The sequence below is a fragment of the Lissotriton vulgaris genome, chromosome 7 (genome assembly GCF_964263255.1).
Source record: "Lissotriton vulgaris chromosome 7, aLisVul1.2, whole genome shotgun sequence".
Taxonomy (NCBI): domain Eukaryota; kingdom Metazoa; phylum Chordata; class Amphibia; order Caudata; family Salamandridae; genus Lissotriton; species Lissotriton vulgaris.
The window spans coordinates 1,258,036,319-1,258,063,386 of NC_141695.1; the positions used below are offsets into that span (position 1 = coordinate 1,258,036,319).

Genomic DNA, 27,068 nt, shown 5'->3' on the forward strand with positions numbered 1-27,068 from the left:
TTTACCCCCGAAAGGACGTTTTGCCATACGAATATTGGTGCTGTTGTTGGCGCTGTTGAAACTGTGGCCGATGTTACTGCCCCGAAGAGTATGATGACCGATATTGATAATCCCCCCATGTAAGAGGACTGTCCTTTTCCTCTTGAGCCACGAAAGGACGGACTTTCATATTGGAGAGTTCCCAACGCTCTGACCGTGTCAGTGTCCTTTTTTATACTCTGCAACGCCTCATCGATCTGAGGTCCAAAGAGAAATTGGCCATCATAAGACATATTTAAGATTTTCGTCTGAATCTCGGGACGAAAGGAAGTTGCCTTCAGCCAACCTTGTTGTCTCAAAACAGCTGCCCCGGCAAGTTGACAAAATCCAGTTGTTGGGATATACATCGCACAGTCTATTATTTCTGACGCTGAGCGTTCCCCTTTGAGTAATAATTTCTTCGCTTCTTCCTTCAATTCTTCAGGTAAGGACGTTAGATAAGGGGCCATGTCTGCCCATAACTGCCTGTTGTAACGTCCCAAAAGCGCCAAGGCATTGGACGCCTTTACTGTCAGAGCAGACATTGTTGAGAAACGTTTCCCAATATTGTCCAGCCTTCGGCCTTCTTTATCTGGCGGAGCTGACAACAGGGCAGGAGGATTTTTGGACTTCTTTTGAGCTGCCTGTGTAATCACCGAGTCCGGCTTGGGATGTCCTATTAAACAAGCTGGCGCAGTATCAGTCTCTCTATACTTCCTGTCTAAACGAGGAACTACCACAGGTACTGAGGAAGGGTTCTGCATCACTTTAACACCTTGTCCCCACAGGTATTCTATAATAGGTATCGATTTCACAGATTTTTTGAAGGGCTCCTTAAAATCCTAAAAGAAGCATTCCTGCTGGAGAGAGACCATGGGGATTTGGAAACGTTGAGCTGCCATCTCAATGACATTATGGAACCCTCCAATGTCTCCAGGTGGCGAGTCCGCTTGTGCCTGTACTGGAGAAGCAGGGCAGGGAATGACAGTCATCCCATTCATCGTGGTTAGATTGAAGCTCTCCCTCTTCATGCTGGTCCTCTTCGTCATCTTCATTGGTAGACGGAGCATGTGATAAGTTGACTGGATCCGGCTGTACATTTAAAGGTGGAGGCCGTGGTCTTGGTGAGAGAGATGGTTGAGGTGCAGGTGACTGTGGAAACCTCTGTTTGTAATCTGTTATGTGGTATTGTAAGTCCGAGACTAAAGAGGCTGGAAGGCAAACCATTGGTGGAGGAGGTGGATGATATTCTTCCTCCTGCTCCTCATCTTCATCTGAACTTTCCTGATATTTCACATTAAGCTCAGAGGGGCTTGTCGCAGTTTGGAACATGTCCCATTCATCCTCCTCCTCCTCCTCAAGGAGACATGCTGGAGGCAGCGGCTGGACTCTACATGGTGATGTTACATCTGGCGTGAGCGTCTTTTTTGTGATCCTAAGGTGCACATATGTGCTCTTCAAACTTGGATCCAGCATCGTCGACGGAGTGGTAGTCAACGACGAGGCGTCGACGGATGTTGTAGTCGTCAGTGTTATCGTCTATGGTGCTGTCGTCGATACTGATGTCGCTGGAGATCTCGGTGACGGCGTCCTAGTCAACGGTGCTCGCGACGACGGTGTCTTCGTCGACGATGTCTTAGTCGTCAAGCTCGTCGACGAGTCAGTGGTCGGCCAGCGCAGCGTCGACGACTGCTTCGTCGTCGACTGTCTCTTCTTGATGCTTATCGTCGACGACACAGTCTTACCTGCCGTCGACGATGGGGTTGTAGTCGTCGACGAGGTCAGTGATGAGGTTGCCATCGACGTTGAGACAGTAGTCATAGACGTTGAGAAAGTAGTCCTCGACGTATTGACATACTGTACTGAAGAAACAGTTTTCTTAGTCGTTGAAGCGGTCGTCGACGATGCCGTCGTCGACTGAGTCGAAGTCGGCTTTTTGAAGGTGGCAACTTCCTGAGAGGACACCTTCGATGAAACCACCTTAGAGTGGACCTCTGAAGACTTTTTAAGTGTCTTCTTTTGAGGAGGCTGTGTGGAAGGGCCAGGAGAAGTCACGCTTGGTCTCTTCTGAGAAGATTTAGAAGAAACGGAAGAGCCTTCACTTTCTTCAGAAGATTCCAGCTGGTCTCGATCTTTCAATCTCTGAAGGCAGAATAGGAGACGTCCCTCACGATCTTTGAGGGTTTTAGAGGAGAAGGTACGACATACCTTGCAATGCTTGGAAGAATGATCTGGATACAGGCAATATAGACAGTCTTTATGTTGGTCATCTATATGCAGCCTTTTCTTCCCTTAGGAACCACAGGGCCTAAAAAGACCCTTTTTTGGTGCCTCAGCCATGAAGATATTTCCAGAAAACAAAATTAGTACCAGAGAACACTGGAAACCCAGTTGAGAAGAGAAAACTGAGCAGAGCTCAGAGGAGACTCCCTTAGCACGACGTGCGGTAGAAAATCTGAGGGACTGAGGCTCCTTCCAGGAGGGTTCTAGAGGGAGGTGATAGCTGATTGGCTCTTCTCCAAAGTTTAGTCCTTTCTACTAAAGGACAAGGATATGTTACTAAGGTGAGGCCCTTAGGCCTATTTCTCTATATGTCTAATAGGACATTACTATCTTTATGTACCGGGGACTCCCATCTAGACGTCGGGGAATGATTCAGGCATGAGAATCTATGAAAGACACCCCTAATACTGGATAAAGAAATTTTTCTTTCTTTCAGGTTTTTCCTGATCACATTGGTTAGGAGCCACATTCTTGAACTAGGTCTCAAAACCCAATACCCTGGGTTTTCTTTGGTTGTATACGTAAGGAGGGTGACCTAGTCTTATACCCTCCACCTCCCCCTACCTTGTGTACTAAGAACTTTACACAGCACACTATGAATGGCGCCACTAACAGGGCCCATTTACAGGTTTCTTGCTCTCAAGCGTTATCATCAAACACAAGCACCCAAGACACATCTGCAACTACTAGTGGGTTTATTATTTTCTCTAAAGAAAAATAAGGTCAAGGAGAAAGCAATCTCTCCAATTTGTTGCCATGTTGTGCTAAGGGTTAACAACCATTAACCAGCATGGTTGCAGAATTCTGGACCTCTTGCAGATGGACAGCCTGTTATGGGAAGGCCCAGTTAGGCAGGATTGCCAAAGTGGCAGTACAATGGCCTGTCAGGGAAAATGAGCTGGGTTTACACAGCAGTGTATTTTGCTTGGTAATATACTGTGGGTCGGACAGGGTGTGAGTGATGAATTTTCAGGATTATACTTGGAGACAATTTCAGAAGAACTGTAAAACGTCATCCAAAGCAACAGCAGAAAGTGCCTCTGTACATTCTATTATCCTACAGAAGCACCAGTCAATCTTCAACAAAATGCTGCAGATGGTACTGACCAAGTCAGGAAGCAAATATATGGCAGAATCAGGAACCAACTCCAATCAACACCAAACATATGCCTAAACTGCCATTTATTATCTCTCAACTTCTAGCACTTAGACATACACATCTTGCACTCTTGTAGGATATCACCAAGGGCCCTTCTCGCTCTTCTCACCTGAATTCAGTTTACACATAAACAATCTACGATACATCACAATTCAGTAACCTCCATGTAAAGTCCTAGGGGGAGAACGCATGCAAGAACAAGAAAACAAGTTACTTACCTGTAACTTCCGTTATCCAGTATTGGTATCTTCCATAGATTCACATGCTTAGACTCATCCCCGCCGACTAGGTGGGAGTCTCGCGGTACAATAAAACATATACATTATAGTCAGAATAACATTATACCATATGCTACAGTGTAAGGAAAAGTCACTACAATAGCCTATCTCAGTCTTTTTGTAAAAAGAACCAAACTTGAAAACCAGCCAATCAGGCAGCAGCACCCTCTAGAACCATCCCCTCAGAGAAGCAAACCCTCAGATTTTCGTAGCACTAGTGATAGTAGTATACCATTATGATAAGGTAAGCCTCTCCGGGGAGACATCGTAGACGATGTGGTCGTCGACGTCATGGTTGAAGTCGACGGTGGACTCGCCGACGAGGGAATAATGATAGTCGACGGCGAGGTCATCGACTGCATAGTCGTCGACGGTATCGTCGTCAACGGTGGGCTCGACGTTGACGGGATGCTCGTCGACAACGGTGTAAGCTTAGTCGCCAGGATCCTCGACGATGAAGCAGGCGTCGACGAGATGTGAATTATCGACGGCGTAGGAATTCTCGTCGAAGGTGTAATTTTCTTCAACGCTGAAGATCCACTCACCTTTTGTGGTGATTTCCTCGTCGACGATGTTCTAGCTGTCGACGGGGGGTCCTGAAGAGATTTTGAGGTAGTTTTCTGAGAAACCTTCACCTTATCTCTAGATTTCTCCTCAGAAGAGACTTTCTTTTTCTCTTTTTGAGAGGAGGACTGACCTGCTTCAGAAGATGAAGTTTTTAGGGTCTTACTCATTTTCTCAGGAGGATCTCCAGATCTATCTCTTTTCTTGGAGATGGGGGTGGACATTTGACTTCTTTCACCTTCAGAAACCCCTTCAGATGATTTCAATTTCTCCAGCCAAACCAGGAGGCGTCCTTCACGATCCTTCAAAGTCTTTGCAGGAAAGGTTCTGCAGATCCTGCAGTCTTTGACTGTGTGCTGGGTAGAGGCAATAAATACACTCTTTATGTGGGTCTTCAAAGTGAAGTATTTTCTTCCCACAGAAAAAACAGGCCAAAAATAACCTCTTCTTAGAATCAGACATATTCTTCTCTCATAAATAAAGGCCAAAGGAAAAAACTGAGCAGAGCTCAGGGAGACTCCCTAACACATGAGGTGCGGTAGAAAATCTGAAGGGTTTGCCTCTGTGGGGATGGTTCTAGAGGGTGCTCTGCTGCCTGATTGGCTGGTTTCCAAGTTTGGTTCTTTTTACAAAAAGACTGAGATAGGCTATTGTAGTGACTTTTCCTTACACTGTAGCCTATGGCAGAATGTTATAATGACTATAATGTATATGTTTTATTGTACCGCGAGACTCCCACCTCGTCCGCGGGGATGATTCTAAGCATGTGAATCTATGAAAGATAACCCAATACTGGATAACTGTTAAAATAATATACATTCAGACAGGACTAGTGGCAAAACACTAAACACTAAGAAGGAGTATGAGATGTTCAAGTCAGAATTGAACTAAGGGAATGACAAATGTGGGAAAAGCCAAAGCAGCGAGAAGTCTAGGTGAGCTGAACAGGGCAGATGTTTTGTGTGGGTGTCCGGAGGAACTGAAGAGGTGAAATTTGATGAGAGGCTGCATCTACCCAGGATCTAGATAAGGATTACCTGTCTGCTGAAGAGCCGCTGTAGGAGGCCTTTCTTTGGCTGTGGGGATGGCAGCCCCTTCCAATCAAGGTCTGGAGGGACAATGCCGTCTTGTGCAAAAACATTCAGTTCTTTGAAACATTCAGTCTCTATCATCTGGCAAAGAGAATATAAAAGAAACAGGTCACAGATGAGACTGGAGATATCCCTACTCTTGTGTGAGCTGGCAGAACAAACTGGAGATACAGTCTGACCAGAATCCACATTCATAGCTTTCTGCCACTGCCATTCCAACCACTCAATGTCTCCAAATAAGTTAGACCTAATCCTTGACAAACTATCAGATCTGCAAGATTAAGAATACCACTTTCCAAAGCTAAATATGTCCCACTAGAACTCACATCCACAGCCTACCATCAATAACATACCTCACAGGACAACACCCCCCTCCCCCAGAAACTGTTTAAAAAGTTTTATAGAGCACAAACATGACCCTTGCGGCTATCAGAGCGCTGTACATAGAGGCAAAAGCATGAATAAGTTCAGTACATTAGAGGTCAGCAAAGTAATACCACACAGAGTAAAAAATAGAGCACAATAAGTTGGGATAAATGTCAAATCAGTCAACACAGGCACTTGGGAATAAAACTACAGGTGCTGAAGTTAATGTTCACTCAGGAAAAGCCATGTGGCCTGTTTCTTGAAGGCAGCAGTGGAAGGATTGACTCTAATCTCAATAGGAAGCGTGTTCCCAATTCTTGGAGCAAGGCCAGAGAAAGCACGTTTGTATGTACTTTTCTTTTTGAATTTAGATGGTTTCAAGAGTAGAGTGGACGTACTGCTTAAGTTCTGACCCGAGCCCGAAAGAACAAGCTTGTTTGCCAGATAGGCCGGAGTGTTGTAGTGCAAGGCTTTATGCGTGAGGCAAGCTATTTTAAATCGAATCCTCCCTTCAACAGACAACCAGTTATGCTGAAGCAGGTCCGGTGTAATCCGATTGTGTTTTTTGGTGCCAGTGATGATCCTGGCCGATGTGTTGAGCGCGGCTCTAAGAAGGGCCAAGCTCGCTTTGGAAAGCCCCACAAGGGTCACCAGACCATATTCAAGTCGCAAGACCACCATGGATTGTACTGCAGGCTGTATGGCTTCAGGCGGAAGGAAAGGCTTAATTTTCTTAAGGTTGTTAAGATGAAAGTTGGCACCCCTAATAGTGGCACTGATGTGGGCTTGCATATTCAGGAATTTGTCCAAGGTAATGCCTAATGATTTAGCGGAATAAAGCACGTGAGGGGTGCAGTTAAGGGCTGTGAGTTATTTTAGCCAGTCAAGAGTAGGAGCAGAGTGCTTGTGTGGGGCAATCAGCAGGATTCCATTTTGAGGGTGTTCAACAAAAGATGGTTCTGTGCTAGCCATTGTTTTTTTATTTTTTTTTATTTTTGAAAACCTTTATTGTGCTAAGAGACAGTACAAATACGGGCCCACAACCATCCGGCCGGCCACGGTCACACATTCAGCACTGGTGCATACAATACGACGCCATGGTAATGCGGCATGACATTGGTTGCAGTACAGGAGTAGACTGGAGAGCGCCGTCATACCTCGGCCCAGGAGCAATGTAGGTTAATTTTCAAAATCTTTTGTTTGCACAAATAGTAAAGTCAGGTCATACTGCTCCGCACTCAAACAACGAAAAGAAAAAGCAAGGTCCATGTAGGCGGGACTCGACAAAAACATCTATATCTGGCAGAGCAATTTACAACATGCAAGTCCCGACCAGAGGATGGCCACAGAATAGTAAGACCACAGGAAGCTATCCCAGCAACCCATCTCCAATGGCACCACCACCCATCCCCCAGTATTCCCAACACGGGCCCAAGAAAGAAGGGAAAATCAAGAAAAGCAAAAATGGTACCATAGAAAGAAAAAACTCAACTAATAATTAACCCCCCACCCTACACACATGCAGAGGCTATGGCTTACCCCCCCCTAGCAGAGTGTCTGTCGCCCCGTAAACCCGAAATATAGAAGGAAAGAGAAAGGAAGAAGAAGAGAAAGCGAAAGTGAAAATAAGAATAAAGAACTAATTCCAATGACATAGGGAGTATGAACAGGAACCCCGTCCCTGAACGTCCCTAAGAAAGAACCGGGAGGAGGGTCAATTAAACATGCGCGCAAGCTCCGCCAGTCCAATAAGCAATCCCCACCCCAATAACAACATCAATAAACTGTAGCAAGCAATACAGTGGGGAGTGAATCAATACGTAATCAGCAATACAATAAGCCAAGTTCGGGGTCCACCCTACCTCCACACACCCGCCCGGGAAGTAAGCAAAGAAAGTCCCTTATCCCTGGCCAGTCCTGGGGCTCAGTCTCTCACCCCCTCCACTCGCTAGACCGGTGTAGTGCAGAAGAAGAAAGGAAGGCAGCTCGAGGGAGGGGGGAGGTGCACCATCGAAGGAAGAATGGCGTCCGATCCCAGGAGGAGAGCCCATCGCGGTCCCAGTCCGCTCAGGCACGGTCCAGCCGTCCAAGTCGCAAGGCAGAACAAAGCAAATCCAAGGCAAGCATGCCGGTAGTGTGGCAGGAGAACAAAACACTGATAGCCCAGGCCACGATCCCTCGCGCTGCTGTACACAGGTCTGCGTGGAGCAAGGGAGATACTCTGTGCCGTCGAAGGTAGCAATAAGAGGCAACAGACCATTACCGGCTCCTGCGATGGCTACAGTGTCTGCCACAGCACTCTCACGAAACAATGTTGCGGCTTCAGGCTGTAGTAACCCCGGTCTGGAGTCATGTCGAAAACGATGCCCCTGCTCCAGGCTGGAATCTCGGGAACAGGCATCGAGTCGTGCCCCCAGCGCGTTACAGATGTCCCACATCTCCATTTTCACCTCGCCCAGGGCTGCTACAACATCGGCCAGGGTGAATGTGGGGTGCCAAGTCCCCATGTTCGCAGACTCGCGGGGAGGTGCTGCTACGATCCTTTTAGCGCCGGAGGGCTCGCTGTTGTGATGGGGGGCTATATAGACTGCGTTACAGTAGGCAGCCATCTGCTGCGCCTTCATGAATTCTGTTTAGCCCAATGCGAGGAGAGGCAGGGGGGGAAGCAGCGAGACGCGGTCAGGCGGGTGCCGATCACCCACCAGTCAGCAAAGGGCCGCCCGTCTCAGAGGGTCACCCGAGGGCCGACCATTGCTTGAGGGGGTCCGCAGATCAGGGCTGGGTTAGCCGTCGGCAGCCAGAGGGACACGAAACAAGGAGCAATAAAATGGCGGCCAAGAACAAAGGTCCCGCTGGCGAGGCGCCCAAGCCGACCGGCATCATAGAGCCCAGGAAGTGTGCTGCGGTCCCCGTTGGCAGGCAGTGCGCTGGTCGCAATCACCCTGGGACGCTCCGTCCAGTCGCTTCACCCACCGTCACGGAGCTGCTGCGTGAGGGGGCGCGAGGGCAGCAGGGCGCTGCGGAAGAAGCTGGGTCTCGGGCCAGGGCGCGTCCATCCACTGCATCCGAACCCGGGCGGGTGGAGAGGCCGGCAGGGCACCAGCAGCAGCAGCTCAGTCTCCCGCACCTTTGAGCACCAAAACTGGGTAGCCGGGCATACAGGATCGCGGTGCGGGATTCCGGGGCCGGCGGAGCCGAAGGCTGCGCGTCCGTTCAGGTCGCCATCTTGGCTCCTCCCCCTGTGCTAGCCATTGTTGAGTGTGAAAGAGAGAGCCTCATTTAGAATTTTAATGTCATCTAGAGAGAAGATCTTCAAGTAAAGGTGTGTCTTATCCGCGTACATGTGGTAGTGAATGTTAGCATGGTTCAGAATGACAGTAAGAGGTTCCATAAAAAGGTTGAAGCGAGTATGCGAGAGTGCAGATCATTGCAGAACGCCAATCATAACCGGGGTACTGGATTCAAGGGACTTGTCGAGTTTAATCCTTTGTGTGCAGTTATGTAAGAAAGAGGTAAACCAATTTAGGACCGGACCTGCTAGACCCATCCTAAGTTGAAGAAGATTAATCAAGTTTTCATGTTTGATGGTGTCGAATGCAGAAGACAGGTCCAGAAGGATCAAAAGACAAGGGACATTTTGATCAAGGGATTTCAGGGCGTCATCCGCAATGTGAGTTAATGGAGTTTCAGTACTATGCCCTACTCTGAAACCAGATTGAAAGAGGTCAAGTAGTTGAAAATTCTCTATACGGTTGCAAAGCTGCTTGTGGGTGCATTTCTCAAGTAGTTTGGCAAGGGTCATGATGCAGGTGATAGGTCGGAAATTGTTGAGATCAGATAAATCCGAGTTGGGCTTCTTAGGGTTGGGAGAGACTTGCCCCATTTTGAGGCCGTCAGGTACTGGCTTCTGCAGGAGATTCATGAATGATCTTCGACCAAAGAGGTAGAATGACCGAGTTAAGGTCTTTAAAGAATTTAGCAGGTAGTGGATGACTGTTTTAGAGTTGCCATAACGTGTAGTAGTTCTGTGAGATCTGGCAGGATAAAAGTAATTCCAAGAGGCGTCATTTTTGGGAGAGCACCCGGGAAGTATAGAGATTGTCGAGGGCACCACAAGCTCAGCTGATGAAGTGGCGTAGATTAGAGGTAGCACCATGGGAGTGACAGGTTGCAGCTCCATTTCAATTTTCCTAGATTTATCAGAGAAGTGCACTGTGAAGTCCTACCCGCTAGGAAGCGGAGTCGAGGAAGACAGGTTGAGGTTGGAAGAGTGATTTGCTTGACTCTTCATAATTTCAAAAAGCAACCTGGGACTTATCATCCACATGTGCCCTTAAATGGTCAGATTTACCAATGCAGATTTTTTTGTTGTAGGCGATTCTCATTTGTCTTAGCTGATAGAGATGAGTGGTGCAAGGCTCATTTCTCCAGAGCCTCCCTGATAGCCTAAGTTTATGGTGATCGTCATTAAGGGATCCATTAAACCAAGGTTTGGAAGGTTTGAGAGGAATCCTTTTGAGTTGTTTTGGCGCAATGTTGTCAAAGATATTAACCACAGTGCTAATGTAGTGATCAGACAGATCATCAAGGTTGGTCATGTTAGGGGGAGGCTGAAGTTTATTCAAAGTGATGGAAGTAAGAGATTATACGTTGACGTCTCATGTTGTGAGACCATTGTTCATCTTTAAGAGGTTGTCCCTTTCTGCGAGTGGTCTTTTCCAGTATGTGGAAGGCAATTTGGTGACGATCCGACCAGTCACAAGGTAGGATGTCAACCAGATGAAGGACATTGTCACTAGCAATAATGAGGTCGAGGGTGCCCCCTTTGTTGTGGGTAGGTCCCTCACAACTCTGCAAGAAGCTGAGATCTGAGAGGAAAGTCTTAAAGGCGCTGACTAAAGAATCATTGGCGTCATTCCAATGGAGGGTGAAGTCTACAAAGAAGATATGGTATGGTTGATACGAACACGAGCTAATGACCTCCATGATTTGTTATATGAAGGGCAAATTGTCACCCGGAGGATGGTAAATCGTGTGAAGCCAGACTATCTTGCGTTTATTTCAGATTTCTATCGCTAGAAGCTCACAAGAAGATAGCAGAGCATCCAGAGATTGTTTTATAGTTCGGCTGGAGAGATGAATGTAAGAAATGCCACCCCCCAATTTACCCCAACGAGCACCTCAGATAATGGCATAATCATGCGATACTAAGTTATCGAGAACAGTGGAGGAGGTATCATTGAGCCAGGTTCCTGTGAGAATTAATAAGTCCAAATCTTGCGCTAGGATGAGTGCAGAAATGTTAGCAGCATGTTTCACTGCAGATCTGCAGTTGAGGAGCATCACATTGTGAGGTGAGGTGTTAATCTCTTCATGATGAGCGGTAGTAAATTGGAGTAGGTTTTTGTTATTGACAGATCTGAAGTTGACCCTGGGTTCCCTGTCAGGGTCCGGGGAAATAGTGGGGATGTTAATAGCGGATTTAGAGGAGGCAGCAAAACCTGTGTCCCTGTACGAGAGTACAAGAGCAAGGGTGTCCTCCGCCGACAGCTGAGGCAGAGACCTACAAAGTCTGGAGTGATGGTTAAGAAGAGGTTTAGAAGTCCAACTGGAAATGAGTGGGGATCGAGAGAAGGATTGATTGTCCCAGTCTCCGCAGACTCCAGATGGTTTGTGTTGCACGTTCCCATGCCGAACTGTATTCGACTTTGCACAAGGTGACCCTGCTGACTATCGGCTTATAAAAAAATGCCTGCACGCACAAGTCAGTCATTTCAGTGTTCTCATTATGCAACATCATTTTAAACTATATTTACAGCTATCTGACAGTGGAGGTTAATCACCTTGTCTGTAAAGTACAAGTGATACACTTGCCTTATCAATTAATTCACTTCTGCATCGTAATTACATGTTGACTCAATGAATGAAAATCCTACCTCATTCTGCCAAGGAATTGACACGCATCCTGTGGCAAACTTCTGGTAGAAGTCATTGTCCGTGGCCTCCAGTTCCACTCCCTTGACAGTGGAGAACTGCTCGATGTCCAAGACGTCTTTACAGTAAATGGCCTGAGGCTGAGAGGGAAGGTATAGAAAGGGTTTGTTAACAGAATGCATTGATAAAGAACTACTGTTACAAAATAAGTAACATCTTTGTTTTTTCCTGTACAAAAGATTCAATGATTGTCAGTTCTTTTTACAAGTAAAGTGTTGACAAGTGCAAAACTAGATTAACTTGGAAGCTAGGTTCAACTTTATTTCTAGAACTCCATCTTACAAATATCTAGGGGTGGAATTTCAAGCCTTCAGTCATCACAAATTTAATATGAAGGTAATTGAAAACAAAGCGGTGGGCTTAAGAATTTTGCTCGACAAGATAAGCTCAACATCTGGCGGGACCACCCTTAAAACCACTATTAGAGTAATAAACACAACATTTCTGCTATCTTTAACCTATGGGTTTGAGGTATCTCCAGGCAAACTAAATTGTTAGCTGAACCACGCACCTACCAAACTCTACAAATGAAACTCAGTCAGCCAATAACCAATCTAATTGTAATTTAATTCATTAAAACAAGCATTGGCATCAAATGCCCTGCTGTTAAGGTACTGGTTCATAACTAAAACAAGCAGAAAAGGCCATCTTTGTCAAGAATCAGAGAATGACAAAAGCATTACTTGGCACTTAGCCACTGAGAGCATATTCACAGAACTACAAGTGATACATCAATGAAACTGTAATTAAAAGTACGGACATTTAAGCAAATACTAAAGTAGCCAAAAGAAGCAAATCTGAAAACATTGACTGAGTCCTTCAAAACAAAGCGGCTAGGGTTGAGTATTGCTTGATTTTGAATCCTCTAATTTTCCCTATACTCTACAGTATCTGGAGTAGTTTTACTCTGTCTCAAAGAACTCATTCCCCACTTAAAAATAAACATGGGCAAGTTTGTGCGATGGATAGTTTGTATTATTCTATTGTATGCATATGGCATAAAAAATTTAAAAAGAAGAAAAAAACATCAGGAAACATGTCACGACCTAAATGTAGGGGCCACGTGCTCACAAAAATATTATATATTGAAAATTAAATCAACCATCATATATAATAATAGAACAACATGAGTGCTTCTTAGCATGAATGTGTACTTAAGCATATGCAACCTCTTAAGTTTCATTAATGCACATCTCAGGAACATACAATTCTTACTAGCAAAAAGTAAAGGTATTATTGGCTTTGAATTACTACAATCTGAAGGCATTTTACACGCACGAGTCACTGTAACAAATAACTAACAAAAACACTAATAAAAATGGACATAGATGGATAAGAAATAAAATTGGCAAAGTATAGCAGGAGTCTTCCAGCTCGCCCTGGCACTCATGTGCACTTCTTTTTAGGTGCATGTGATTAGGCTAAATGCTTCAACTTGCAGTAAAAGAAAGCCAATGGCAGAGGTGGGCTGACCCACTGAACCATGCAACATATGGTGTGAGGTGGGTGGAAGTAAACTATGAATATTTTAACAGACAATAGGGTTAAGAGATCTGAATAAAAACCCCTCTTATTCATGTATAAATGAATGCATTTTTGATTTTTTTTTAAAGGTCTGGCATAGGGACAGATTTAACTATCTCGACAGTCTTATCTAATCAAATGCTATTTTCAATGTTGTACATTAAAATTCAAAGGCTACCCAGTTCTACATACACCTGCCTGCTAAGAAACTTTTACTGTTCAGCGACTGCAGAAATGAGCTAGGTTAGCAGGATGCCATACAGATCTCTTTAATATTACTGTAACATATTTTACACCCTAGTGGTACTAAAGTCTAGAGGTACACAACCTGCCTTTAACATGGAGGAGAGTTGATGTGCATGAGCCTGGAAAAGATGAACCGTCCCACATTGAAGCGTTTCAAGTGCTAGTACAACGGCTCTATTAAAGATCTATTGGACGTTACCTTCTGGAAGTCGCAGTCCAACAGCTCATTACAGAGCTATTGAAGCCCCATATGTAGAACAAATGAGTTAAACATTTTGCATAGTACCCACTTGAAAACATGGCAACATGGCCCACTATCAACACAAGAAACAGTGCTTGGACATAAAGTACCCTATAAATAAAACTTTTTTTTATTTTTTTTTAGAGAAAATGGCCAGAAGGGCACACTTACATCTGGTTTGAAAGGGGGGTCCAACATGCCTGCCTCCAGTCGTTTGAAGTTCAGGTTCCTGAAGAGTGGATGATCTTTCACTTCCTGGGCTCCACCTCCCCGGCACCCCAGCCGCTCTTTGGGATCTTTGCAGAGAAGCTATGAAAGGGAGAAAGGTCAATAAGGCACATAATTAAAAAGCATAAATCCTATGGAATGCATACATGTCTCCTGTACCCTGTAACTCATATGCACAAGGTCTACGCCACCAAATGAATAAGTTCTAACCTCTGGTTACACTCTTTCGAGTGTTAAATGGCAAGAGAGTTTTGGTTGCAAAATCTCTATAGCAAGGTTAGTCTTAGACCCTAAAGTGAGGAGTGGAGGGGCAGTTCTAGCACTTCTGTCACCCTCCTAAACACAACTGCAAAATTGTTCTGGGTCACAAAGGAGAATTAAGGACTGATTCTAGGGAGGAATCTAGACCACTGCCATTCTGTAACTTAAAATATAAGTTAGCATCGGTGTAATGAGGGAGTAATAGGTTTTCCGTCTCCGCATCATACTCACCAGGAAAAGCCAGAATCAGTTTGAATATCTGCAGGACAGTCTCTTTGAAGTTCTGAACTTACTGAGGAGTTGATGATGGCCAGGGAGGTTGGGTTGCATTGGTTCGAGGTTCGGCATCAAGTCACAAGAAAGCAAAGGTTCTGGATTGCAGATTCATCAGACCTCTCCCTAGACTGCATGCATCTGGACGTCAAAGAGCCTCATTTACTTCCTATCCCAATCTGGTCTACTTAGCCCTTACATGACGAGGGCAACCTGGACCAGGGCTAGCCTTGCGACCTGATCAAATTGTCAGAACTTCTTGAGTTCAATGGCATGCAGTTTGGCTTTATTCTCTCTGATGAAATGGATCACAACAGGTAGCACATGACATCAAGTCATGTTGGTTGCTGATGCACCACAAGCAAACATCAATCAGATTTATGACCAGCGCCTAAATTCAAATGGGGCAAAGCAGTCACTGGACCTAATGATTCGGGCCAGTGGTTCTATGTACAGGTCAAAGAGAAGAGGGGAAAGGGGACAACCCTGCCTAGTGCATCACTCTAAAGTGACCGTGTTAGATAGGTTTCCATTAACTATAATCCTGGCTATAGGAGTTTTATATACATTCTTGATAGTTCTTAAAATATTTTCTCCTAAGCCGGCTGCTTCAACTAGGTGGTATAAGCAAGCCCAATTTACCCGGTCGAAAGCTTTGGCGGCGTCGAATGCAAAGATAGTGAGTGGCAAACTATTTGCTGAAGCGAAGTCAATAGCTCCTATCAACTTGTGTGTTAGGTTATGCAGTCGGCGTCCTCTGATAAATCCATTTTGATCCGGATAAATTAATTTTCCCATTATACGGTTCAAGATAGATGGGTGGGATGGGAGATGGGTCAATAAGACTCACATTTTTAAAAATGTTGTTAGGTTTCAAGATCAAGGAAACGGCCGCCTCGTTACATGAACAAGGGATTGGTGAGTTAGATAGGAAGATACTGTCAAACAGTTTCGCTAAGAACGGTGCAAGTGTCTCATTAAGAGCAATATAGAACTCGTTAGGGATCGCATCCAGGCCCGCAGCACTGCCTCGCTAATTTTTTTTTTTTTTTTTTTTTTTTTTTTTTAACAGCTCTGATTTCAGATAGTAAAAGCTTCCTATTAAGTTGCTGAGCTAGGTCTTCAGATAATGACTGTAAGGAGATTTTTGCTAGGTCATTTTTAATTTGGGCGTCACTGACTTTCAGATCTTCAGTATACAGATCTTTCAAGAATAATTCAAATTCATTCTCTATCTTATCCCGGTCTGAAAAGATCTCTCCTGTTTCTAAATTGCATATCTCTTTAATCAGATTTCTAGATAGATTGGCTCGAGCTTTCCAGGCCAAGAGCTTCCCACTGCTCTCACCATATTCATAATTCGCCAGTCTGCTAACTTCCCATCTACTTTTAGTGATACTGTCAAGATAGTCAGCCATGTCTTGTCGTTTAGATAATAGCTCGGGACTTTCCTCCCTCTGTTCTATACTCCTTCGACTTGTTGTTTGGTTAAGCATAGCTTCAATAATTTCTGCTTCCAGTAGCTTGATTTTATCTTTCTTTTCCTTATTAATTTTAGCTGAAATAACAATGATTCTGCCTCTGATATACGCCTTATAGGCATCCCATATTATCTACAGAGGTGCGGACTGATCATTTACCTAAAAAAAGAAGAGTATCCACTATTAATTGTTCAATCACAGAATCATCTTTAAGAATGACTATCAAACGTCCATCTTTTGGTTTCCGGATATCTAGGAAATTTTAGATTTATCTGGACCGCTGAGTGATCTGATAAATGTTCTGGGATGTGGGAGACTAGACTGACCAATTCTATCAACCTATAATCTATCAGGAAGTAATCCATTCTGGGGTGGTATTTGTGTTTTTTTTTATAAAGAAACGTGAAGTTTTGGAGGTCAGTTATAGTCTTATTCTTTGCTCTACAGATATCTACAAGATTTAAGTCATTCATAATTATTTTAATCAGTGAACCCATTTTCGTAGGTATCACTCTCCCCCCTTTGGACCTATCCAGGGTGGGGTTCAAAAAAACATTAAAGTCACCACCCATGATAATGGGGAAATTAGTATCTATCAAGTGGTTATAGATTATTCTAAGAGATGACTCATCGTCTATATTTGGGCCATTGTATCCCACCAAAGTCACCCACTCATTTCGGATTTTTACATCTATTTTTGATCCACAGCCCCCTATTATCCAACTTAGAAGCGCCCAAAATAGCTTTAGTGGATTTTTTAATCATAATGTCGACGCCTTTGGTACAAAAGGGTTGTGTGGTATGAAGTGAGGCACCTATCCATCTTTGCTTAGCTACAGCCAGTTCCCACTCATCAGGAGTAAGGGGAGTCTCTTGTAAGATCATGATGTCAAAGTCTGCTTGCCTTAAGTATTGAAAAATCCTCCTACGCCTACTTGGAACCCTTAAACCATTGACATTCTAAGTACAAATTCTAGTTTCAGTCATTTATGTCGGATCGGTGTGCCCCAACTATGGCCCAAGGGAGCGCCCTCTGGTCACCTGCTATTACTATGTGACTAACAACTTTCTTGAAAAAGGTGTGTAAATGAGGACTTTTTCTTCTTTTTTCCCTAATTTGCTCCCCACCCAGTGAAAACTTAAAATTGCATTCTTCTTGTGTGTCCCCACTCCCTCCCAAACCTCATGGGGCTCGATTTAAATGAACCCCTTGAGCTCACCTCCCACTCACCCGACAACCTACACTTATTGTGCAAATTGTATGCTACATTATCCCGGAGCATTAATTTGTTCAATAAAGGCCCCTACCTCCTTAGGGTCCCTGAAGTTAAGCATTTTGTTGTTCTACATAACCCTAAGTAAGGCAGGGAATCTCAACTGTACCGTTGCACCCAGAGATCTTAGAATTGGGATGAATTTGCCCAACTCCCATTGTCGATCCGGTGTCATTCTTGAGAGATCTGACCTTATCCTGAAAGTCCAGTCCCCCTTCGTAAAAGTTCCTGCTTTTAAGGCTTCCAATAATACCTCTTCCTTTAAGGTATATGTTCTAAAATTAACCAGGATTCGCCGAGGATTTTTCCTATTTGGATTCTTAGAGAAAGGATCTCTATTGATTCTCTGAATGTCTGCTTCTAACTCCTTCACATCTACCGCGGGGATAAACTCTTAACAAATTTATAATGTAGGTTTTAACCTCTTGGATGCTAATGACAAGGGTAACTCGTCATGAACTTTCCATTCATTTCAAACGAAAATTAAGGTAAATATTAATGGTGCCTTAGCACTGAAGGGGTTAATATCCTCCCCCTCTGAACCCTCCGGAATATTCATTATTTTAATATTATTCCGTCTGGCATTATTTTCCAATGTCTCCAATTTATCAAGCCTGTCTTTTTCTCCCTTTTTTAATGCCTGAATCTTGGTAGAGTTCTGCTCCTCTTGTTTATTCAGTGCTTCTATTGAAGCCTCCATTACACAAATTCTCTCGGTGATCACAGACATTTTAGCTTCTAGAGATTCACATGAGTCTTGAAACTTGGCCTGGTTTGTCTCCGAGATGGCAAACTTGCTCCCGGTCAAAGAAATTAGCGCTGTATGCTGATGACCTGATGATTTTTACAGAAGAATCGCCAGCGATTCTGCCAAAATTGGAAGAACTACTTATAGACTTTGGGAAGAAATCAGGCTGCCAAATCAACTCACTAAAAACTGAGATTATGACATGGAATTGGCAACATAGTTCGTCCCTAGTACACCATCAAATAAGATACCTAGGTATTCAAATCACACAGAATATAAATGACTTGGCCCAGATTAATTTGGAGGTTAAAAAGAAGGAGATAAGAGCTCTACTTAAGTCTTGGAGCAACCTCCCATTGTCGATCTTTGGTTGCTCTAATCTAGTTAAAATGTCTCTTCTCCCTAAAATGACATTTATTTTTGATGCAATCCCTCTATTTAGCTCAGCCTCTTTAAAAAAACTGCAATCCGACATTAATAGTTTTCTTTGGGCCGACAAAGGGGTGAGGATTGCCTGGAAGAAACTGAGATGCGAGAAAGCTGCAGGGGGAATAGCCAGTCCTGACTTTGGGTTTTACAGCTGGGCATTTCTTTTTAAGAATATGAGATCTCTGCTTCTTGATTCAACCCACTTTCCGCCTTGCCTCTTAGCCATGTCCAATAGCGTACCGCAGGGGGGCAATGGATTTCTTTTTTAATTTGGTCACCCAAAATACTTTAAAAAAATTAAATTGAAGGTGACACAGTCGGCCTGTGAGTTATGGTTCCAGATTAGGAAGATGCTCAAAGTTCCATACTACTGTTCTAGTGCTCCTATATGGACCTCTCCAGGCACTCCATCATGCTTAAATGACAGATTATCTGCCCCTCTACGGGAAAATGGTTTTCAGAATTGGGGCCAACTACTATGAGAAAATAATCTCATGTCATGGGATGAGCTTAATTCTCAAACAAATCAAAGGCTATCAAGATTTAAATTCTATCAAATCTCCCGTTGGGCTTCAAATCGGGATAAAAACGAAATTAGAAATGAAGAACTGGAGAGCAGGTTTTTAGTCCCCAACCACCAACGCAAAGAAGTGGCGCCCTGGTACTGGACTTTGATTAAAGGAGATCCACCATTACTGCCCATGGAGGAGCCCTGGAGAAGAGAACAGCCGCTCAGCGATATTTCATCCTTTTGGCAAGTATCTATATGCATATTCTGGAAGGTTGTCAAAGCTGCATCGTTGAGGAGAAATCATCTGTTCACACTTCACAGAGCCTATTGGACCCCGAAGAGGCTTTCCAAGCTGGGCGGCGGAGAGAAGGTCTGTGTGAAGTGTAACCTGAGATGCGAAGGTGATGAGCATATGTTCGTGCAGTGTTCTCAGATCCAGGGCTTCTGGAGGCAAGTTGGTAAGATTACCTCCGAAGTAATGGGGAAAGAAATTCAGGTAAGCCTGGTATTAATTATTTTTGGAATTTTACCTGATGACAGTGGTACCATCAAACGGTCAAATCTCCAAGCTTTACTATTGTTTGTTTTAATACTGTTGGCAAGAAGAGAAATCTGTTTAAATTGGATATCACCTAATTCTCCTGAGGTGTTAGATTGGGTGTCCTCTTTTAAAAGAATCCACAAATTGGATATGGCTTGTGAAGCAAAGAAAAGAACTAGATTCTGGGGGATCTGGGATAATTGGGCCAATAATTTGAAATAATTTGAACTTTATGACTTTCTAGCACATATAAAAAGTCCAATGATTATGAAGCAAGTGAATTCCTGGCGAAATGGTTTATGTATAAACTATGGGCGTGATACCATCTTCGACATTCCCAAGTGTCATGCGGTCGGCGTCTTTAGAACAACCTGGAGGTGGAAAGAGATCTGTAGGGTTACATATCTCCTCTACTGGGTCCAGGAGGGTGCCATGGTACTGCTCTATGACCACTCACTTTTTTTTCTTCTTTTTGGGAGGACAAAAAAAATAAAAATCAATCAGATATATGGCTGTCATTCAAATCCGTTGCGCACCATATAAAATGAAGCCTATAAACTTCAGTAGACACATCCCTGCATACTGTAAAAATAGTTTGCAGAAGTGAAAGACTTTGGTAGTAAGCTCTGTAATCGCTGGGAGCATTGCTTCAGCTTGGCATTGCAGGGTATAGAAGAAAAGGTAACCAACATCTGTGTGCATGGATCACACATATATAGGGCTCTGTGTTGTCCTCTCCAGATGTTGAGAGAGTTGCATAAATGGCAGATGGCACCACCTGCGGTACCACTCGGACAAAGGCAGTTTTTGGTTTGGCACAGGGAAGGTGAGAAATCTGGAGTTAGACTTATCCACAAATAAAACAATTTGTGAAGTGGGGAATAAAATGAAAGAACAGAATAGGGAGGGAGGTGGGAAGCAGTGTTTGGTAGCAGATAAAGGAGATAAATGTCAAATGTGACAGAGGATACTATGAGTATGCAGGACGGAGAAGCTCCCAAGTGAAGTAGATTCCATGGCCGGTATATGGAAAATGAAAGGCAATGCCAAAAGCAGAAAGGGAGGATTACAGGGGCAAAACATGTTAGCCAAAAGTAACAAAAAAAAAAGCAAAATGTCCATTTACTAAAAATAAAGCCTGGAACGGAACAGAGAAGCATGATTCATACACTGAGCACACATCTTGGTGTTCACCAATGGAGCGAACACTTGGACTGATTCACCAACAGCACACACTAACATCACAGTTAGAGTTAGTTAACTCTTGTTAAGAGTTTTCAACCACAAGGGTTCCTCCCGAAGGGACTTCAGTAATACCCACTTCCATCACAACCTTAGTTAAAATCATCGCTGTACTGGAAGTCTCCTTCGAGTGAGATACTTGATCTTCATGAACATGTTCAAAGAGACATTCACTTTATCAATGGATGGCATCTCTTTTCTCATTGAAGTGGTGCAATTATCGGCAATCCTACACTATCATAATGCTGTAATACCAGCCCCGGAATCCTCTGGCAGTAGAAGAACTTGAGCCAATGCTCTACCTCCAAGTCAACACAACCTCACACGTTACGCATTCACATCAAGTTCAGAGGCAAATCAACCATGACTTCAAAGGTAAAGCAATTAGCAATGGTACTAAAACACCATATCTTGTAGTTAATATAACAAAAGGGCATGTGGAGCAATATAGTGATACCACAATGAAGAAAAAACTGCTACTTTAAATCTGGACACTCCCAGCATGGCTATTACCAAACAGCTTGAGAGACAAGAAGGCCCTCCTACCATGGTGCAAAAGGACCGCGCTTCCTCCGAAAACTTCTCTGAGTATTCTTCCTGAACTTCTTTCACAAGCCTCTCAACTTCCTCTCGCTTAATTTTCTTCTTCCGTTGCTGGAAGGGGGACTGCCCCTCTATCATTTCATACACCAGGCAGCCTAAGGCCCACCAATCTGGACTGAATGTATATCGCTCATTCTTTACCACCTCAGGAGCTGTAAGGTGAACAAAAAAAGTTACTTTAGTTGCAGGAACTTTATGCCCTCTGTCCTTTGCCAGTATGTTTAGTATTTTGTTGGCTTGTCTGAAATATTTTATCTGCCCAGTGACATATTATTACTATGGTTCAGTCTATTAATGTCTCTTCACTTGGTTTTTCGCTTCTGTCTCATGGAAGGAGACATCTACAGCATGTGAGATGGAGGAAGCTGAGCAGAACGGTGAGTGATTACACACAGAGCACGGCAAAATAAAGTTTAGGCACAGAACAACAATTATTAAGTAACAAAACAACAATACAAAGTGACTTGTGCAAAAAAGCTGGGTTTTGAATAGAGCTTGTAATGGTGTGTGAATTAACAACTGGTTGAATGACAAATGCATTCCAGAATCTGGGTCTTAAGATGTGACCTATTTTCTACCAAATATCGGTTTTGTATCAGAAGCCTGGCTGCAGTAGCCTTCAGAGGACAGCCATGCTGGTGTAGGTTGAATCCTGATTATTATAATTTTAAAGTAGCCAGACACTGGGTGGCAGAGGCATTTCTGCATGATGCACCAACCTTTAATTTTAACTTTTCCACTGAGAGGAGAGGAAGTTTCATTGGATTTCTGAGATATCGCTGCTCAGTCACGTGTTGAGGAAGCAGAGTGGACTGTGCTCTATTAATTACTTTGGGTAGCCTTGACATAGAATGCTTGTGAAATTGTTAATAATAACTGGACGGTTTTACATACATGGGGAAAGTTGTGAATGGTATTTGACCATTGCTGTTAATTTTAATAGGTGTTTGTAGACAATATAACTCATGTACTTTCCCAAGTGGTCAGATGTGTCATGGACAATGGGACGATTCTCCATCTTCTGAGTGACAGGGGTGCTTTTGATTGAGTGGAGGCATTAACCCTCAATTTGGTATTTTTTGATTTGGTCTGAAAGGCAGATTATTATTTCAGTCGGAGAGTCGTCTATCTAAAGGCATCTGCTCTGAGTTTAAGACCGTTAAAAAGGAAAATGGAGGGTTTTCGCATTTTACTTCTATTTCATCTATGTTGATGACAACTAGGATGATTTGTGTTTTAATTTGTAATGTTAAGTCTATAATGTTCAACCAAATATAGTAAAGTTTTAATAAAAATACTGAATAGATCTACAAAAGGAGAAGGGGTACAACTGTAAAAAAAAAACAACTGAAAATGTAAGTGACAAATGGGATGCTTCTAAAAATTCTCTAGATCTAAATACAGTTTAACAGGTGGCGCTCAGTCCTTCAGGGTGGCAGGGGACATTAGACGCTGCAACCCAGACTAATGGCTGCCAAATTTATACATCTCTGTACCTTGGCAGAAACTGCCATCATGGCAGTCCTATCAAGGTATAAAAAGTTTGATTAGTATATATTTCTTTATTTTTCAAAAACAAACTCCCAAAGTAGACGTTTGTTATTAATAGACAAAAACCTAATGGCCTCTACACTATGGGAGTTTTCTCCCAAGGTCTGGGCATAATTTATTTTCTGTCCCTCATCGCCAGGTTTTGGGCAAAAAAGCGTGGTTTTAAGTTGTTTTGCTGGAGGAATCTGGGAAGGAGGAGACATTGTTGATGCCATGGATAGCCTTTGAAGGTAGCTTGCCTCCAGTCGCTGCCAAAGGGCTGGATCAGCTGCAACACTGATTGTTTGGGCAAGAGCTAGCAAAAGACAGGCCCAAGAAGGTCTCATGAAGAACAATTGTTACTTACCTGTAAACAGGTGCTTCTCCAGTATTGGTGTCTTTCATAGATTCACATGCTTGAATATTCCCCGTCGTCGAAGTGGGAGTCCCACGGTAAATAAAATAGCAATAATGCTAAATATAAATATAGAAATATATATATAAATAATATCAGAAAAGAAGGAAATACATAGAAAACCTCTAAAAACAAATCCTACATAGGAATGCATGGTAGAGAGAAAAAAACATTTGTAACACCTTAGTGTCATTATGTTAGTCCAAACTGCGGCCAATCAGGCGCCAGCACCCTCTAGAACCTTTTCCTCAGAAGCTCAAGCCCTCAGATTTTCGTAGCACAAGTAATAAAGAGCGCATGAGGAGAAAAGAGCCTCTGAGGGGAGGAGGGTGGGTCGCATGTGAATCTATGAAAGACACCAATACTGGAGAACCACCTGTTTACAGGTAAGTAACAATTGTTCTTCTCCAGTATTAGGGGTGCCTTTCATAGATTCACATGCTTGAATAGAATAGTAAGCAGTAACCTCCTAGAAACTGAGATTGCTAGGCATAGCAGAAAAAATCAAGACAGTACTAGAATAATAATACAGTCATAAGGCATCATAGCAATCACAGGAAAATACTAAGGAGGAGGGAACAGAGGCTCACCTTACTGAAAAAGATGGCGAAGCACTGCTTATCCCTCTGCGGTATCCACTTCATTGATGGCATCCAAACAGTAATGTTTGGTGAAAGTGTGCCTGCTCGCCAAGTCGCTGCACGGCAGTTCTGATGAAGTGGCACACCAGCGAACAAGGCTGTGGATGAAGACATCGCCCTCGTAGAATGTGCCCTCACTGAAGATTGCAATGGTTTGCCCGCTTGTTGGTGGCAGAAAGCAATGGCTGAGGAAAGCCACCGGGCAATAGTCGGTTTAGAAATTGGATGACCTTTGCGCAGTCGTCCGTAGGCAATGAAAAGTTGGTCGGACTTGCGGAATGGGCAGTTCTGGCAATCTAAAATTTAAGACATCGCTTGATGTCCAGAGAATGTAAGCGCTGCTCCGCCGGAGATTTTGGATCCGGAAAGAAAGTCTTGAGGAATACAGGCTCATTCAAATGAAAATCCGTAGGTACTTTAGGCATGAAAGAGGGGCTGGTCCGAAGTGCCACCCCGTCAGGTTTGAACTGTAGATAAGGCGGCTTGACAGTAAAAGCATGAAGGTCGCTCACGCGACGAGAGGAGGTCAAAGCCAGCAGAAGTGCAACCTTCCAAGTGATTAACTTGATATCCGCCCTGTGGATAGGCTCAAAAGGTGATTTCATAAGTTGAGATAGTACAACATTGAGGTGCCAAGCTGGAGGAGGGTGACACACAGGTGGAAACTTGCGGAAAAGCCCTTTGAAGAATTGACGTATAATTCGTGATGAACAGAGGGATTAAGAGCCATCATGTTGGAAACGAGATATAGCAGCTAAGAAAACTCTCAGTGTAGCATGAGGGAGACCTGACTGAGCGAGGCTCAAAAAGAATGGAAGGAGCTGCTCAGGAGTGGAATGGATGGGATGGATATTGGCCGTAGCGCACCAATGACAGAATCGCTTCCATTTAAGTTTGTAAGTCTTGATGGTAGACGGAGCTCTGGCATGAGCTAGGATGTCTCTGCACTCCTGGGCTATGTTTAAACCAGCGAACTCAAGGTGCTCAGGTTCCAAGCCCACAATTGTAGCGTTGAGGGATCTGGATGACACACTAAGCCCTTGTCCATGGTTAGAAGGTCCGGACGAGGACGTAGAGGAATGGGCTCGCACAGGGACATTAGGAGTAGTTCCGAAAACCATGCCTGTCTGGGCCAACGAGGAGCAATCAGCAGGATGTGGCAGGGCTGCCTCCGCATCTTCCACAGTAACCGCGGTATCAATGGGAGCGGCGGAAAAGCGTAAGCGAATAGACCGCTCCAGTTGATCAAAAGGGCATTCCCGCGGGATTTTGGGTGGGGATGCCAACTTGCATAAGACGGGCATTTTCCGTTCTCCGGTGTCGCAAAGAGATTGAGATCCTGGTGACCCCATTTGCCGAACACACGATCCAGAGTCGGTTGGTGCAGCTCCCATTCGTGTGTCGAGGAAGTGGACCTGCTTAGAGAGTCGGCTAGGAAGTTGGACACGCCCGGAAGGTGGATAGCTGTCAAGATGATGTGATGGTGAAGAGCCCAATCCCAGATTGACTGGGCCAAGCGGGACAGAAGGGGAGACCTGGTCCCCCCCTGCTTGTTCACGTAGTGCATACTGGTGGTATTGTCCGTTTGGATTAGCACTGACTCCCCATGAACAACTGGGAGGAAGGACTTGAGCACCAGAAAAATCGCCATCAATTCTAGCCTGTTGATATGCCACGTGCGTTGCATCGGCGACCACTTGCCCTTGATGGATAGACCCTGAAGATGAGCGCCCCACCCCTCTAAGGAGGCGTCCGTGGTCAACGTAAGGTCTGGAGCATGATCCAGGAAGGACACACCCATGCCCAGATTTGCGGGCTGCGTCCACCAAAGCAGGCTCTGTTTCATGCGAGCTGTGACGGCAACAAGGTCGTTGAAGGATCCGGAGACCTGACGCCACTGTAAGTCCAGTTCTTCCTGAACGGGACGGGCGCGCAACCTGCAATTTGGGATCAGTGCGATACAAGATGAAGCCATTCCCAAGAATGATTTTAATGTCCGAACAGAAACGGACTGTTTTCTTCTAATGATGGAGACCAGACGAAGAATCTTTAGACGTCGTTCATCCGAGACGAAAGCTTTTGAGAGCTGCGTGTCTAGGATTGCTCCCAGGAAAGATCTGATCCGCAGAGGTGCAAACTGTGACTTTTCTTTGTTGATGGTCAACCCTAGAGACCGAAACACTTGCTGGCAAAGGTGCGTGTCCCGATCCAGCTGATGGTGGCATTGAGACTTGAGAAGGCAATCGTCTAAATAGGGAAGATCTGAACTCCTCGTAGACGCAAGTGAGCCACCATCGGGGCCAGTACCTTCGTGAACACACGAGGAGCTGAACGCAGTCCGAAGGGTAGCACTTTGAACTGAAAATGTATTGGCCCCACTTTGAAACGCAGGTACTGGCGATGTCGTTTGATTATTGGAACATGAAAGTATGCGTCTTGAAGATCTATGGTGGTCATAAAATCCGCGCTGGATAGAAGACGCAGAACTTCCAGTAGTGTCAGCATTCGGAATGATTGAGACTTCAGGAACTGGTTGAGAGCCCTCAAATCCAGAATGGGTCGCCAATCTCCGTTCTTCTTGAGTATGAGGAAGAATCGAGAGTAAAAACCTCTCCCTCTTTGATGTGTAGGGACCACTTCGACTGCACCCTTCACCACAAGAAGACGGACCTGATGGAAGAGCTCCTCGAGATGCGGAGGAGGTGGGCCATGAGGTGGAGTGCAAGGAGGAATCTCTGTAAACTCCAGGGTGTGACCCCGTTTGACAATGTCCAATACCCAGCGGTCCGAGGTGATCGAGGACCACTGGGAATAAAACAGAGAGATTCGCCCTCCAACACTTTGAGAATGGCACAAGTCATTGGCGTTTCTGAGTGGTGCCACGATAGGACGACTTTCCTCTGTAAGGTCTGGAGGGTTGCTGACGAGACTGCTGGTTGGACGTGTACCGTTGGCCGCTCTGAGTGTAGGAGCGGTATTGTTGTCCTCCTCGGAAGTTGGAAGAAGTGCCACGTCCGCGCGCACCTCGAAAGGACTGTTTCCGAAATTGGAGCGTGCCCAAGGACTTCGCCGTATCGGTGTCCTTCTTGATGGACTCGAGGGCATCATCGATATGGGATCCGAACAG

At 44.5% G+C, this 27,068-nt stretch overlaps 1 protein-coding gene across 2 annotated transcripts in view; it reads right to left on the reverse strand.

Annotated features, from left to right (window-relative positions):
- Positions 1-27,068, reverse strand: part of GRK6 (G protein-coupled receptor kinase 6) — a 627,649-nt gene that overhangs the window by 285,370 nt on the left and 315,211 nt on the right. For both annotated transcript variants that reach the window (XM_086931798.1, XM_086931797.1), the window contains exons 12-15: positions 21,299-21,507; positions 13,936-14,073; positions 11,696-11,833; positions 5,340-5,474 (exon numbers count right to left, since the gene is read on the reverse strand). In XM_086931798.1, coding sequence (XP_086787924.1) covers positions 5,340-5,474; positions 11,696-11,833; positions 13,936-14,073; positions 21,299-21,507 — 620 coding nt within the window. The remainder of the gene's footprint in view (positions 1-5,339; positions 5,475-11,695; positions 11,834-13,935; positions 14,074-21,298; positions 21,508-27,068) is intronic.